Source organism: Amblyomma americanum, chromosome 2 (genome assembly GCF_052857255.1).
Source record: "Amblyomma americanum isolate KBUSLIRL-KWMA chromosome 2, ASM5285725v1, whole genome shotgun sequence".
In the NCBI taxonomy this organism is placed as follows: Eukaryota; Metazoa; Arthropoda; class Arachnida; order Ixodida; family Ixodidae; genus Amblyomma; species Amblyomma americanum.
Window position 1 is genome coordinate 81,463,269 of NC_135498.1, and position 16,434 is coordinate 81,479,702.

At 47.6% G+C, this 16,434-nt stretch overlaps 1 protein-coding gene across 1 annotated transcript; it reads left to right on the forward strand.

Moving 5' to 3' along the window:
* The first annotated feature begins 5,001 nt into the window (after window positions 1-5,001).
* On the forward strand, window positions 5,002-16,342 carry LOC144119823 (carbonic anhydrase 4-like). The gene is made up of 4 exons (XM_077652353.1): window positions 5,002-5,098; window positions 9,749-9,832; window positions 13,137-13,298; window positions 16,155-16,342. Exons 1-4 carry the CDS (start codon window positions 5,002-5,004, stop codon window positions 16,340-16,342), a joined length of 531 nt encoding a protein of 176 aa, XP_077508479.1.
* Window positions 16,343-16,434: the final 92 nt, after the last annotated feature.

Below are 16,434 nucleotides of genomic sequence, written 5' to 3' on the forward strand. Positions count from 1 at the left end.
AGAGATCGCGTTCATATCTGCGAGCCTTGGCAGTAAGGTAATTCAGCCTTGTCCGTGCTTGCGCAGAAGTCGGGTCTCGGGAAGCTGCCATCTCCGCTTGTCGGCGAGCAGCCCACAGGTTAAGCAGACCCACATCCGGCGCCGGGCGATTCACGTCCGTCCAGGTGACAGCAGTAGCCTTATTCAGCGCAGTTTGTATGCAGCCCACAAGTAGTGTAGATGATTGCAGAGAGAGATCTTCGACGGTGGTGCGAAACGTGTCCCAATTGACCACAGAACACCTACGGCGTAATCGGCGGGCCCCTGATGGATGGAGACCGATGATGATAGAATGGTGGTCACTACCCAGCAGTCTGGCTCCAGGTGCCACGATGGAGTCCCGGGTCCTGACCACCACATAAGGTCCGGCCGCACATGTTGGACTGCGAGCATGGCGCACAGCCCGCGTTGCAAAATCTGGATGGTTGAGTAAAACGAACAGCGCATACGCGAATGCGTCCCGCACAGGCCTACCACGGGGGCTTGAAGTGGGGTACCCCAACTCCGGATGAGGGGCGTTAAAGTCACCACCGACTAAAACAGGCCACCCTGGGTGCTGTCGTCGAAGAGTTAATAGCCACCCCAGATTAATGCGGGAGGGAGCTCCACTGGCGGGTCTTGCATAGTATGACACGACCACAACAGTTGCCTTGGGAATTAAGCTTCACAGCCACTGCGACTACCTCTTGATATGAGGTGCACCAGTTTTCTAGAAAGAGACGAACTTAATGAAAACGCGCATCAACGTACACCGCCCCCTTTTCCGGAGGGGCAGCAGTGTGCACACGACGGTCGTTCATTGAAGGAGACATGTATCCATTAAACCCCGGAATGGATGGCAAGACATTGTTCTCCTGCAGTAGCAGGGCCCACACCTGGAGCTTGTTCATGCGAAGTCGAGATTTGAGCTCTCCCAGCTTTGTGGAGAGGCCTCTGCAGTTCCATTGGAGCACACCACAACAACGTGTGCACGCCATTTTCGATTAGGCTTCCAAGCGTTGTAATAGAACTGATGTCAGGTTAGATAACTGGTTTACCATAAATCGGAGGAGGGATGTTGTTGAGTTATCCTGCAGTGCTGCAGAAGACCTGGTGGAGTCAGCGAAAAACGCATGAGGGCTGGACGTAGTCGAAGGCGCTGCAGCATTGATTGGCGTGGAGTGGGATTCCGCTGGTTGTCTACGGCGAGCAAGCAGTTCACGGTGTTGCCGTAGCTTAGAGACCTCGGCTAAAAGGCGTGCAATTTGGTAGTCAACTGCTGCCATGTCCTCACGCAGGGATTCCAGTATGCTGTGCTTTTGTGTAGCTTGAAGGCGACGGCGATCCTTGCGCACTTTATCACTGTACGACTGTTCGGCAGGGGCTGCAGGTGGATTGGGCTCAGAAAGCTCCGGCCAGTCGTCTTTATCCCACTGAAGAGCCGCAAACCTGTTGGATGTTTGTATTGGGGCTCTGTTTTCATTCGGAGGCACTTGCTTACGAATCCCACGCCGAGCCTTCTCAGTTGCTTTCTGTTTTGTGGGGCAAGTTGGAGAGGCGATCTCGTGGTCGTCAGTCTTGCAAAGTCCGCACCTGTAAGACGGTGTGCCTTGTGGCCGAGCATCATCTTGCGTTGCAAAAGGGCATGATCGGCGCATGTGGCCAGGTCTGAAACAGCTGAAGCAATAGACAGCACTCGGTTTGTAAGGGCGAGGCCGCAGGATACAGCCATAGTAGTAAAGCCGTTCTGGGAGATTTGGTGGGCCTTGTAGTGTGACGATGCACGAGCGCCCCTTTCCCATATACCGCGCTTGGATGACAGGGTGGGTTGGACAGTACAACTCACGCTGTAGGGTCGTCTGGTCTTCGGCAACGTCGACGTTGTAAACAGCACAGCGTTGTAGGTCCGAACCTTCTACTAGGTACAGCTGGACCGGCACCGAGATCTCGCTTGTAATCGATATGCACTTGAGCGTTTGCAGACGCTCGACAGCAGCCAAAGTCTGGAGCCACACAGCGATTGTATTAGATTTCGTTCTAGACGTGAAGCCACGAAAACCTTTGGTCCCAAGACACGCGTTCTGGTTCGCCTGAGGAATCCTGTTCGGAATGTCTTTCAGGCTTTTGGCTGCCACAGCTTTAATGGCCACTTTATAGGATACCGATTCCGATGTCGGCACAGCCACCTGGTTGGCATACGCTGGGCAGGAACGCTTGCCTTGTGAGCTGCAGTTGGCTGGAGGCGAATCCTGTGCAGTGTCCCCTGATGGGCGCTTTTGAGAAATGCGGGAAGCCGTTGGCACGGATGGAGGTGCCAAAGACAGGTCCATTGGAGAGCTCTCCTCCTCACGCTGCACGGTTGAAGCCCTATTCGGCAGTGAAGGCTGGGCAGCCATTGCCGAGTTCCGCCCAGGGGGAAGATCGCTCACGGGCTGAGGTGCATTTGGAGAAGGCGGGATGTGCGCTGCCGCTGATGGACCGGGAGCAGGAACCAAGAGCTGGGACCCAGGTTCAGTTGTCAAAAGAGGTGTTGCTGAAGCCGTGGTGACCGACGCCGGCGAAGCCACCTCTTCCAGCGCGTCACCGGTGGCTCTAGGCCTAGCCTCGGAGCCCAGTCCAGCTGCCGGGAAGACTGAAGGACATTTGCTTACTGCCACCCAGTCAGACGGCGCATGAGCCTCGGGAGCTTCCTCAGATGGTGTGAAGTCAGTTCTCTTGATATAAGGAACGTATTCATGCGGATGGCGAGGTTTTTCACTGGACCGATGTGCAGCCACCTTAACAGGGACACTTCGCCACAAACATTCGCAAACATTTACGTAATGAACGGGAAGCACCGCAAAGAAAGCACAAACTGGCTACGTCGATGAATCCATAAATTACAACCGGAAAGATTTATCGACCGCATCTCCGTGAAAGTTGAAGTGTAAATTTTGTTCCCGATTTAATTTGGAATGCTTAGAATATGATAATTTAGGTTCCAAGACATGATTGAGATCTTTTGCTGTGTTTGTGCTGCAGTGTGCTAGGAAATTTTCAGTGTGTAGAAAATTATAAGATTTTCGAAGCACAGAAGAAACTTTAAGCCTTCTATACGCACAGTTGGACGCTTATGGGTTTCTTTTTTTTTGACCCATGCCATGAAACGGGCTCGAGCTGAACTTTGACATTTGGAGAGCTGATAAAGAGGAGATAAACATTAAGATTTTTACCATACTCACTAGATACCGCTTTGATCACATAGCAGTAACATGAATAACAAATTATAACCGCAATAAACAATGAAAAACCAATTAAGATAAACAAAGCGCAACATTGGCCGCAGATTGCTACGTACCTAAATAATATTTGGCCTAACTACGGGAACCAACCGTCATTTTTCATTCTTCCTCACGTTCTCTTCTATCAGGAGTGGAAGACTTTCTTATTTTTTTATCGCTGGCGCCCGTCTGTTGACCGTGACAACGTTATGGCAGCTGCTTCCTACCCTCACTGCTCCTTCAAGAAGAGAAGAAATAAGAGTTACACGATGAGAAACAGCCTCATTGGAATGGTGAAGAAAGACAGAAATAGCCTAAATCTTCTTTTTTTGTCTTCGATATTTGATGCTAGAAAAGGCTTCTAATTTTTAAAATATATTTTCACTCTTAAGCCACTGCTGGTCAAGAAAACAAAAGAAATGAAAAAAAAGGAAGAGACAAGGAGCCACAGCTACAATACGCAAAAATTCGTTGCTGCACTTTATACCTAGCCTCCACCCTTTTCCGAGCACTTGCTGCGCTTTGTCTTCTTTCTTCTGGTGGGAGTCAACGCATCCGCACCACCAGCGGCATCGCGAGCGACAGGAACGTCCAGCATGTTCATTCGACGGGTGCTGCACACGTCGGTGAGCGAAGTCACATCGCCTCCTCAACGCTTGAAATACGATTACAACACTAGTTGCTGTGTTCAAGGAAGACTGACCGCGGTTATATGAGTGCTTTTGTTTTTTTCGCGGCCAAATCGCAGATGTGCGCTTTCCTTCACCTCATTACCGAATGGAGAGAGTGCGGAGCTCACAGGGAATTTTGTAAGTACTATTTCACCGACGACGTTGTTTCTGTCTCAATTTTTTCAATGTTGGGAAGGGAGCGTTGAGAGACCGCGATGCAACGTCTGCCCCGATCTTTACCTCTAACGAAACACTGTGATCCGATCTACGATGATGATGACTTTCTGTGCTAGTGCCTGCGCTGTCCTCGTCCCCCTGTGCATCAGCCATGCGCGTGCCACCCGGAGTGTTCAGTCTGACGTGGCATCTGCATAATGGTGGCAGTATTTTCGTTTGACGTGCTCACTTGTTCGAGGCACGCATGCGGTTGACGCATCTCTCTTGCTTCCTGTGCGGCTTAAACTTGTCTGTTTTCTTTGGCAGCTCAGACTATAGCATCACTTCTTGGTTAAGGTTGAAGTCTTACCACGACGCCTGCCCGACAAAACCTAATGACCTTTTCAGTGCGGAGTCGTACACCACGTTCCGACTTACCTCACTTATTCATCCGCGAAATTGAGTTGAGGCAGACATTGTCGCCACGGGTATGGTGTTTCATTCAACAGGACTGTCGGGGTAGATGTGACGTCAGTCTTCCCTTACACAAATTTCTTTAGACAGTCTATAGACTGTCCATATACTTCTGTCTATAAATTATAGTCTATGGGTCTCTGTAGACAAACCCTAGACAACAGTCCATAGGCAATGCAAATCCTGTAGACAGTCTATAGACATTCTATAGATTTATGGCCTTACACTTTTAGCAGACTTTTGTTTATAGACAGTCTATAGACTATGAATAGACAAAAGGAAATATCTATAGGAAGGAAATAGAGTTTCCAAGAAGTCTATAGACTCTCTATAGACCATTTTTATGAGGGTCGGTTCTCAATAGGGGCGGCACGTAGCAGCTGTAGAGCGTTCTCGGCGAATATTGTCGGCAATCTCTTCCGATGATTTCAGCTCTGCCGAGGCCATCCGTGGCCAACCACTCACATCGCGCGAGGGAGGCCGGCGCCCACCACTGGCTGAGCCACGAGAGGTTCATACGTGAGTGGCATTGTCTCGTGACCTGTGTCTGATCACTTGACGTATACAGTTGTAAGCCGCGCACTGAAACTAAAGAACCTATTAGTATTTAAATTACGAGAACTGCTCAGGTTCAAACTCAAGGCATACATACGAGTCGTGTGTTGTCTACGCGAGGAGTTTTACAGGCCACCCGTATCGAATATATATATATATATATATATATATATATATATATATATATATATATATATATATATATATATATATATATATATATATGCGTTTTAATCTAGGCAGCACACAAGACAATCTTCTACATCTACGCGCATACCACATGAAGAACACAGCGGGAATGATGCCAGGCATGCCTTTATATCCACGCCGGGGTAATAATAATAATAATTGGTTTTCGGGGAAAGGAAATGGCGCAGTATCTGTCTCATATATCGTTGGACACCTGAACCGCGCCGTAAGGGAAGGGATAAGGGAGGGAGTGAAAGAAGAAAGGAAGGAGGAGGTGCCGTAGTGGAGGGCTCCGGAATAATTTCGACCACCTGGGGATCTTTAACGTGCACTGACATCGCACAGCACACGAGCGCCTCAGCGTTTTTCCTCCATAAAAACGCAGCCGCCGCGGTCGGGTTCGAACCCGGGAACTCCGGATCAGTAGTCGAGCGCCCTAACCACTGAGCCACCGCGGCGGGGCACGCCGGGGTACGAGCAGAACACAATTGTGAACGCTATGTAGTTAAGTGGCTTGAGGTCACTTTAGTCCCTTGCCATACACGGCTGGTTGGGTGGGCACCACAGGGATCTGAAATGGCTGAGGACCATTTTTTAAAATTCTCTTGATACACTGAGGCACTTTTCTCGATCAGTTCGCAAACAGCGCTTCATGGGCGAGGTTGTCCGCTACCTCGTTGCGCAAGACACCTACTTGCGATGGTACACATTTCAAACGAATAGAGTGACCTTTGCTGTGCAGATTATGCACCAAGCGCAGAGAGATAAGGAACAACCTTCCATAGGGTGACCCACGCGCTAACCTTTTTAGGGCAAATTTCTAATCCGTCTAGATTGCAACAGGTTGAGCCGGGCAAGACCTTACCCTCTGTAAGACGGTCTGAATGGCACCGCTTTCAGATGTTGTGGAAGACAGGATTCGAGTAAGGCGGGCGGTCCAGGCGTTATTCTAAGATAGAATATGGAATGCCACTGCGCTGGCTCCGTCAACCTTGTCCACAGAAGCGTCAGTGAGAATTTGGAGATAGCGTATTCTGTTTCAAAATGCTAGCGTATACGAGCGAACATCAACGTGATCAATCGTCAACGTACAGTTGAGACCAATGGGGCATTAAGTGTGCGAATTAAGTGCAAAGTAACCTCGCGTCTCAGACGTCTTTCGGAGACGCTGCAAAAAAGCTCAGCCGTCTTTCCAAGGCGTCCATGTTGCGTTAATAACTTTTTGCGAAGCCTCAAGGCTACGAAGTTTCGGTAGTGACTCATGAAGAACTTGATTGTTCGCAACCGCCTGCGGAACTCCAGAAGCTCTGCTTAAATTCTTTAGGTGCAAAATTTCTAGGTGTTCAAACTGATACAGATGGGGAAATTAAGGGTACTTGGTACATCATGCGGCTCACGACCAGGACTTCATGAAGTCTCACCACTGAGGATGGATGATTTCTCCATTGTTCACCTGCGATTCAACGGACCGCGCTCGCTTGTGCGGCCGGCCGCTGCTGCGTTGGACGAGAGGGAGCAGTCGCTAGCTGCGCTGTGGCATTGTGTTGTTCTGAGCGTTTCCTTCTTTGGTGGTGCGTATTGATCGGACAAGGCTTTCGAGGCTGTGCCAGCCCTTATCTTACGCAACTGTCGTTGTCCTGAGTGCCTGGGCGCACGCCATCTGCGCATTCGGCAAGCGGCGCACGCTCTGTGTATAATAAAGCGGCTGGAAAATGAGATTTGTTGTTTGGTGTGCTGAAAAAACAGGCATTGCCGTCATACTATGTCGACGCGATCGTATTTTGACAGCCTTGAATCTGGTGTGCACCGGATGCACGTACTGATACGAAATAAATCCGAAAAATGCTATCTGTATACACTATAATATACTCGGAGGCAAATTTTGATTGCCACGTATCTCTTATCCAAACTCAGCGTTCTGATCATGGTTTTCACTTTTGCTATCTATGCTTCTTCCGCTGGTACTTATGGGAAAGCTGTTAACAAATCACCGGCTGGCAAAACAGCTCATCAGCGCGCGCACACACACACACACACACACACACACACACACACACACACACACACACACACACACACACACACACACACACACACACACACACACACACACACACACACACACACACACACACACACACACACACACACACACACACACACACACACGCACACACACGCACACGCGCACACGCGCACACACACACACACACACACACACACACGCGCACACACACACACACACACACACACACACACACACACACACACACACACACACACACACACACACACACACACACACACACACACACACACACACACACACACACACACACACACACACACACACACACACACACACGCACACACACACACACGCACGCACACGCACACACACACAGTCTTGCCTTACACATACATATTAAGCATCTCTTAATATTCGATAGGTTAGGCGTGAGAGGAGTTTTATCGCCGAAGCGTGCTCCTTATCACTATGGCCCCGACTGTACAGCTCGAATTCGTCTTGTCCGCATGAAAAATTGCTTTGTGTTCATCGAGAATGACATGCTCTATACCAAGGTGGCACGAGAGTTCTCTTTGCACATTTGTAACTAAAGCGTGCAGCGTACTATTTATCGGGACAGGAAACGTTGTAAGATGAACTCACATGTGGTTTCATTTAATACGTGACTATGCCGCACTGACAAATTAAAGCGACCACATCTGCAAAGCAGTAAAACCGCGGCAGTTATAGGATGCTTTTTGTTTTTTTCTTTTCTTAAAATTTGAGTAGGTGGACCGCAATTCTTCAGAACACTCATTTGGAACATAAGTACGTTATCTGAGATGGAAGTGTAACGAAACAACTGGTTTCAAAGCCCAGTGTAGAATATGCAGAGCCCGCCGCCCAGCCTCCACACAGGACGTCAAGGAGGAATGCTCCCTTCCCCTGCGCTGCGACCGGTTTCCTCCTCACCCGTGAAAACGGTCTATATATGATGGCCGATCAGATCTAACCTTGAGGTGTTCAAAACGATCACAAAGTTATGGCAATTAGCATCATAAAAGGCCCTTTATATAAAATGCACTGCTTCATCTTTTACTCGCCTGGCGTAAACCTTCAGCCTGCTGAGTAGTTATCTTGATATTTAATGATCAAAGCACGTGTCCCTCATGGGCCTGGCTATACTTGCACTGTCACGTCGATAGCTGTCAATGGTACTTTCTTCGTAGAGTTGCCGGGAAATATTGTAGAGCAGCGCATTTCTTTTGTCAGCGCAGCCGGGTGTGATGGTTATGATATGATGATGATGATGATTATGTTTATGAGAGAACAGCGGCTACAAACATTTGCAGGGAACTTCGTAAGTGCGGTGCCCTCCAAATGCAGCTGGTGTGTCCTCTAGGAGCCGCGTAGATGCGCAAGGTGGTGCCAAAACTAGTTGTGAAAATGACGTTTTTCCCGTTTTTTTCTTGTTACCTCACGATATCATCGAAGCTGGACGTGCGCCAACTAACGGCAGGGATTTAATTATCAGCTATGTAATAACTACCTATAAAAAACTACAAAATCTCATGGTCCACCACAAAGGTGATTATTGTGCTCGTAAAGTAGGGCAGCGGCATTCATTACCCTCCCACATCCGGTGGTCTACAGAGGACCAATTCGTTTGTCTGAAATAAATTTCTAGTGACCCTATTTACCTGAGGTTAAAGGCGTCGTCGCTGTCTTATATTGTACCCTAAACCTCCCGCCAATGAGAAAGTTACAGGTGGGTCTATAGGCCGTAAGAGCCGCATCAGTTGACGGGGCATTCTCAAGAACGCACCATTACTGGTCACGTGGTGCTGGTGTCCCTGGCTTTGTCACCTCCCCCCCCCTATGTCCGAGACCAAACACGCTGATTGGTAGAGAGAGGTCAGGTCAAATGGTGACGTCATGACAACGGCGCTTTGATGGGCCACTCTTATTGGTGGAGAGAGGTCACGTGATCTTGTGACATCATCAACACCGGGCCACGGGATTTTGAGCAACCAAGTTTCCAGACGGCAACCTAAAAATCAGAAAAAAGTGACGTCATCAACACCGGGCCACAGGATTTTGAGCAACAAAGTTTCGAGACGGCAACCTAAATAGAGAATCGAAATTAAAAATCAGAAAAAAGTGATATATGCAAATTTCGGCACCGCCACAGAACATCGGATACCTGCTACAGCAGCTAGCAGTCTGAATATGCTGATCGATGGACTGACAATTAATTGCAAATAAATTAACCCAATCACACACAGAAGTAGCAGCAGAAGCCGTGGCAAAAGTGTGAAATCTGATGCTATCGCGTTCCTCTCTTCGGGTGACTTAAGCGTCGCCACAGTTTTCTTTCTGCGGCCTATTTTAATTTCTTCTCTTCTCTCTTTACCCAGAAGCGTACAAGAATTGCAGGGGCCGCGACTGGAGCTACGGCACGCTTGCGCCCTGCCTGAAATTCAACACCGCCCAAATGCTGAGTGAGGCCACGTTTTGTTTTTCGCGCTGCATACACACTAAACAATTTCTCACCCTTTAGGGTGTAAATCAGCTTTCCCCAGACGAACACCCTTTTCCAATTGTTCGGTGCTAAAAAAGGGTGCAGAGATCAGCACACTTAATGAAGGGTGCACTTAATGAAACTTTAGAGGATGTAATGGTTGCACCCTCATTAAAGGGTACTATTTTTCCATAACACCTCTTCGAATGCATGGTAGAAGGGTGCTCCATGTTGATTCACTCATGAAGCAAAAGCCTTGGATTGATGCGCGCTATCTGAACTTTCATGCTTTGCAGCCTTCCTGAAGGGTGCTGATCTTTGCACCCTTTTTAGCACCCAAAAGGGTGTTCGTCTGGGGACAGCTGATTTGCACCCTTAAGGGTGAGAATTTGTTTAGTGTGTACTCTGCGTCGTACATTCTTTGGAAACAACGTCTATATTTTTTTGGCGCAACAGACGACACTATACGTGAGGTTTTGTACATCCGGCGCCTCTGCCGAGGTATAGTTGGCGTCGCTCAAAGGTCAAGCGGCTGCCTCGTCGGGCAACGCGTTGGCAGGAAATGATAGCGCACTGGCGAGAGACACTGCCGCCATGCACTATCGCTTGTACAGGAACAAGGTTAGACGTTCTCGAAGCGTTGCAAAAGATTTCCTCCACTCGCATAGGCTAATCTTTTTGGAGACCGGAACCCCAACGCATTTCATGCTCGTTTGAAAGTTCCTCGCGGCGTCCATGTTCCTTGCATTCACTCACCGAGTAAACGAACAATGTGTCCCCGTTTCTGAATTCAAGTGCGGGGCACCACCGGTCCCATTTTTTGACGGTGCCGGCGAGCCTGTAAGGTCTGTTTAGAGGGCAGTAACAAACAGGAAGTTTGACTGGTAACTTTTCTGACGCCCTTGCTTTAATTTAAACTCCAGTAGAGGAGTTCCAAGCACACCTTTCTGACACCTTTTGCCTAAAACTAGAGAAGGCGAAAATGATTGCCCAGCTTTCCTTGTACCTATTTTCTTGGAACTCCGAAAGGAGAGTTTTACTGGCAACTCTCTTTAAAGCAGCACTTTCCAAAAGAGGGCTATAGCATTGATTCGTTTAGCAGCTGGCCAGAGAACCATCGCTCCGGCCGACGTCTCTACCGTTGCTTGTTAATAAACTTATCTCTCTTCTAAACCTTCTTGCTTAAAACTCGACGACGACACTGGCCTTCGATAACGTTGTATCGAATAGTGCTGATCTTCACGGTAAGGCGAGTATTTGCCCTTTTACTTCGTGCGAGGTCCCTGTGCTCGCTGAGCGCACCTCAGAACACCTGCGTTACCGTTTGACAGGCGGGCCGCCCCTGTAAGTCTATCAAGGCCATGCGTCGATGCAGCGTGCTTGTGGCAAAACTAAACATTATTTATTGATCGACCGGTAGATATGTTCATCAAGGTGCCGACTGCTGGTCAATCGGTAGACCAATCAGAGCAGTGTTTTTGATCACATGCTAAGTCTACGCTGCACTCATGTGTTGAAAAAAGTGCCTGCTGTGCTCTCCAACATGTATAATATGTGCTAGGTCATTATCAACATTTAACTTTAGCATATAGCGATATCATGTTATAATGATTCTATGATTATCGAAACGAGTTTTCGCTTCTTTATTGCTACAAAATTAGTATTAAGCTGTGACGATACTCTTGAAATGCCAATTTTTTTTTCGAAAAGGAAGTTTTGCGCCATTTCCTTTCCCCCCAAAACCAATTATTATTATTATTTTAATTTGTTTTTATAACAGCAAACATTATTACACATTTTGCAGAAATCTGTCTCATCCCGTTCAGAAGTTATAAGCTATTGTGTTACCTACAGAGTGCTAAATAAAAGAGAGAGAAAAATAAAGCGAGCTGCTACACGTGCAAAAAAAGAAGGAAATGCCCAAGGAGAACCTTCCTGCAGGTTTGAAACCTTTTAGCACTCAGGACTTTGCTTTCTTATGCATGTAGACAGAAACTTGCGTGCGGAAACTTATGAAGAACTTGTATTCTTCAATATTTTTCTCGAAATGCGAATTTGTTCTTTTTTGCGTAATTTCAACATGAATAGCTTGAGTGGATGAAGCGCACAAAAGACACGGCACATAGGCAAAGACGGACACGACACAGGCGCTTGTCGTGTCCGTCTTTGCCTATGTGCCGTATCTTTTGTGCGCTTCATCCACTCAAGCTATGAACCAACTTGCCCAAGAACGTGTTCTACTTCAACATGAATAAAGTTACACTCGGTGAAAATTTTCTCTTGAAACTCCGTCCGCTCATTTAATACACATCAACGCATGCAATGAACTAGGGTTATTGAAATTTATTGGTAATTTTTTTCATGTTGTGGGCTGTCATATGGATATCCATGGTTTTGGAAACCCAATTTCAGTTTATCTTTTCAGTTTTTAATGATAATTGCCTTCGAACACATTACCGCCTCTTTGTTAGAGTTCATTGCACAGCTAATATGTAGACCTGCATAAATTCCAAAGCATTATGATGTGCTTTAGTTTGTTATCACTGCTGCACGTGTGCCAAATTTCGTGCTTTTTAAAAGAAGAAGGTAGATTAAAAATTACAAGATATTTTCGCGAAACTTACCCACTTATGATATCAACATGCTATGCCTAGGAATTCAAAACAGTAAGCAAAAATTATTTCATCAAATAAACAATTTTCGTTCAAGAGTGATATCGTATACCTTAATATTTTTTCTTGTTTTTTCACGGCACCTGCTATCTTGCTCAAGCGCTCCTGAGTCGATCTCGGTATTTTGTACCCCCTTTTCGTAAAATCTGTAGCGGGCCGCCGCGGTGTCTCAGTGGTTATGGCGCTCGGCTGCTGACCCGAAAGACGCGGGCTCGATCCCGGCCGCGGCAGTCAAATTTCTATGGAGGCGAAATTCTAGAGGCCCGTGTGCTGTGCGATGTCAGTGCACGTTTAAGAACCCCAGGGGGTCGAAATCTCCGGAGCCTTCCACTACGGCGTCCCTCATAGCCTGAGTCGCTTTGGGACGTTAAACCCCCATAAACCAAAACCAAACCTAAAGTCTGTGGCATGTGAAGTTTTTGAATCAGTCATTGAATAAATCTCCCAAATCTTAAAATTATAATGAGGGCGAAATGAATACATTGAATCAATCAGTGCATTAAACAATCACTTATGCCACCGAAATGAATTAACAGCTGATGTGGTCGAGCATGTGTGATGTTCTTCGGTACGGTCACTTAATTGGCCTATACGGTGCCGTGCTCGACGCAGACTCCAGCAGCTGGCAGCACCGGTACCCTTCGTGCGACGGCTCCCAGCAGTCGCCCATCCCGATACTGTTCTCGTGGTCCGAGTACAAGCACTTCGAGCCCATACAGTTCTTCAACTACGACTCACGGCTGCAGCTCGACGTCGAGCTGTTCGGCACCACCGGTGCGTGCCCGCCTCGCCGATTTGCAGTTCCTTCGGCCTGTCGCGCTTTTCATCGAATCAGACACGTCTAGGGCAGTCGTGATATCGACGATGATTAAATGTCTTCAGCATTCATGCGGTGCCATTATCATATGCGTGCATAAGGCGAGTCGAGTCGGGTTAACTCACTTCGACACAATCGCGCTTCCTCGCGCCTTTCTAAGCAAGTAGAAAGAGGCAACATATCCTTGTTGCAAGTGGAAGGTAGACGATGAAATATTGTCTCTTTTTCGAACAAGAATAAACGCCACTTAGTCCGCGGTTGTAGACATATACCTTTAGTTCTGCCGCCGGAGACCTTAAAGGGACACTGAGGAGAGTTCTATCAATTTTTTTTTGTTAGCAAAATCTGATAGTTCGGCATTTCATGGCTTCGTTGCCGCTTGTCCGGGCGCGAAAGATGCATTTATTTCAAAGAAATTTGGATTCGAAGTTGAAAAGTTATTCCCGCCGCTCTGATTCAAACTCAGGGAACTCTTATGACGTCACGGCAACTCTTAGGACGTCACAGAACGGAGTGACGTGAAACCGGATGTAAACGCAGACTCCGTGATTTCTGACGGCTAGCGGTGCGGTGCGCAACGTTCCTTTGCCAGCCTCAGAGATTCGGAGCCCCCATGAGGTAAGGAAAATTCCTCCAAGGTGGCGCCTCTTGTCCAAGGAAGTCATCACGCTTGCACTTGCGAGATTGGCCTGTGGCGGCGATACCTGTATTTTGGTTCTTGCTATTTTCTACATTACAAGAGCTTTGTTTTCAGGAAGAGTGGCGTTTTTGTGATCAGGAGCTGCTATTCTATGGATAGAAGCCAACTTCAATTTCTCCTCAGTGTCCCTTTAAGGTTTCCCTAAAAGCTGTTCGCTTTACACACGAAGCTTCTGGTAAGTTGGAATAGGCTGAAGCCAGAAATGGAAGAAAAACTGACTGAGCTTCAGCGTAGTGAAGCTGCGTAGAAAGTTGGAAGCACTCATCGAACTCATACGAACCAAAGAATGTATTCCGTATGCTACGTAGGCAAGTTACGACCGCCACGATGAACCATACACTTCTACACTGAAATAACGCCATTAGCTCTCGTGCAATTCGTCTCCGAAAATGCGCTCTCGTGTAATTACTAAGCAGCAGAAAAAGGCGGCAGATAGCAGATGCCCTGACACATTGTCTATAGAATATGCCCGAGTGAACCGGGCTGCTTTTAGAATTTAAAAGTGAACTTTAGACAGTTAAAATGGAATATGAATCAGAGCAGAAGAGTGGAGTACCAGAAATTTCTGGTCATTTTTCACCGTCCTTCAAAACGAAGAAAGATCAAGAGCTCTATAAGAGCACGATGAACCGAATAGCTTAGACTCAGATTCTTCTACAGCAACCCGCATATATTCTTGATCCTTACTACTTGTTGACACACACGTTCCCTTCGAGCTATGTACGTATTAGCTCAGATTCAGATTGCTCTATGGGCTGTCGCTTATTTTAAAACAATATATATGCGGAGTGCTTGCCCCACAATGCATATTCACCACCTACTTTGGGCCGTATGCAGAACGCTTACGCGTCCTGCACATCCACGCGTGACCCATACGTACTACAATACGAGACCCCCATCCGGAGACCAGCCTGCGTACAAAGCCAGGGCGAACAGCACACTCACAGTCACGTTGCCTGGTGGGAACATTCTCCTTCAAGGCTCCTGTCGCCAAACAAACAGGAAGGCACGCGTGCGTCGGTGTCGAAACTGTACGGCCACGCTCCGCTGCAGGCTGGCACGCAGATGCTCTGCGTTCAGGCCCGCCATGGCTTGGCGAGCACCCCTAACGTCGCGAGTCGCCAACTTGCGACATTCCCCAACAGCTTGCGTCTCCCGCCGTCCGCACCAAGCGCACGTTCTAATCTAGACTCCGGTCGATGTGGCAGTGGCAGTGAGAGAAAAAAACGCAACAATGTATGTTGTTGAGATGTTCCGGCCGCCGGTGGACCATAATAATAATAATAATAATAATAATAATAATAATAATAATAATAATAATAATAATAATAATAATAATAATAATAATAATAATAATTGGTTTGGGGGGAAAGGAAATGGCGCAGTATCTGTCTCATATATCTTTGGACACCTGAACTGCGCCGTAAGGGAAGGGATAAAGGAGGGAGTGAAAGAAGAAAGGACGAAGAGGTGCCGTAGTGGAGGGCTCCTGCATAATTTCGACCACCTGGGGATCTTTAACGTGCACTGACATCGCACAGCACACGGACGCCTTAGCGTCTTTCCTCCATAAAAACGCAGCCGCCGCCGGTGGGCCAGCAATTTTTATATTCTTGAACACGGCTGACTTATTATCCTGGACAACGGGCCGTTATCCCTCTAACACGCACTCACGCACACACACATGCACGCACACACAGCAGATAAGTCCCTCGTGCCTGAAAGATATACGGGCCAGACTTGTCGGAAGCATCGCCCAAGTTGAGGCAAGAAAGTGACGCAGTCATGAAGGTCATACGAGAGGCCGTAAAATGACTGCTGGCACAAAATGTGTCTTCGAGGCCTTCACGAGAGGTGCATTCTGGGTGCAGACGACTCGTGGATTCTTTATTCGTACGTAAGGCGCAGCTATACAGTAGTAACAAATTATAGCATTATAGGAAGTAGTAATGCGATAGAGATGTGCTATAAAGCGAACATCATGCATGCTCGGCTAAGTTATACCGCACTGTGCATGATGACCTCAGTGCTGGTCCACTGGTCAAATATTTCTAATATACTAATGATATATCTGTTCTTTAAATAGATTCTTTTGCATACCTCACCTTCGCAGTGTTCTTCTACCCTTTCGGTTTGGACCTGGGCGTGTTCGGCGGCCCTCTGAATGTGCAGTACAGCTTCTTCATGGGCACCTTGCACTTCGGCATGGAATCGGAAACCGGTTCTGAGCATATCGTTGAGAATCAGCGGTACGCTGCGGAGGTGCGTGCGTGGGTGAATCTTCCCAGGCCCCGAGTGTAACGCTTAATATCGCAGCGTGTCCGGGTAGCTGGAGTTGTCTGCAACTGTGAATGTATAAATGTGATGGTTTATGGGGTTTAACGTTTCGAAGC

Coding starts and splice junctions, on each gene's coding strand:
- LOC144119823 (XM_077652353.1), top strand. CDS start 5,002: ATGATTTCAGCTCTGCCGAGGCCATCCGTGGCCAACCACTCACATCGC. Junction 9,833..13,136: donor CAACACCGCCCAAATGCTGA/GTGAGGCCACGT, acceptor TGCTCGACGCAG/ACTCCAGCAGCTGGCAGCAC. Junction 13,299..16,154: donor CGAGCTGTTCGGCACCACCG/GTGCGTGCCCGC, acceptor TCACCTTCGCAG/TGTTCTTCTACCCTTTCGGT.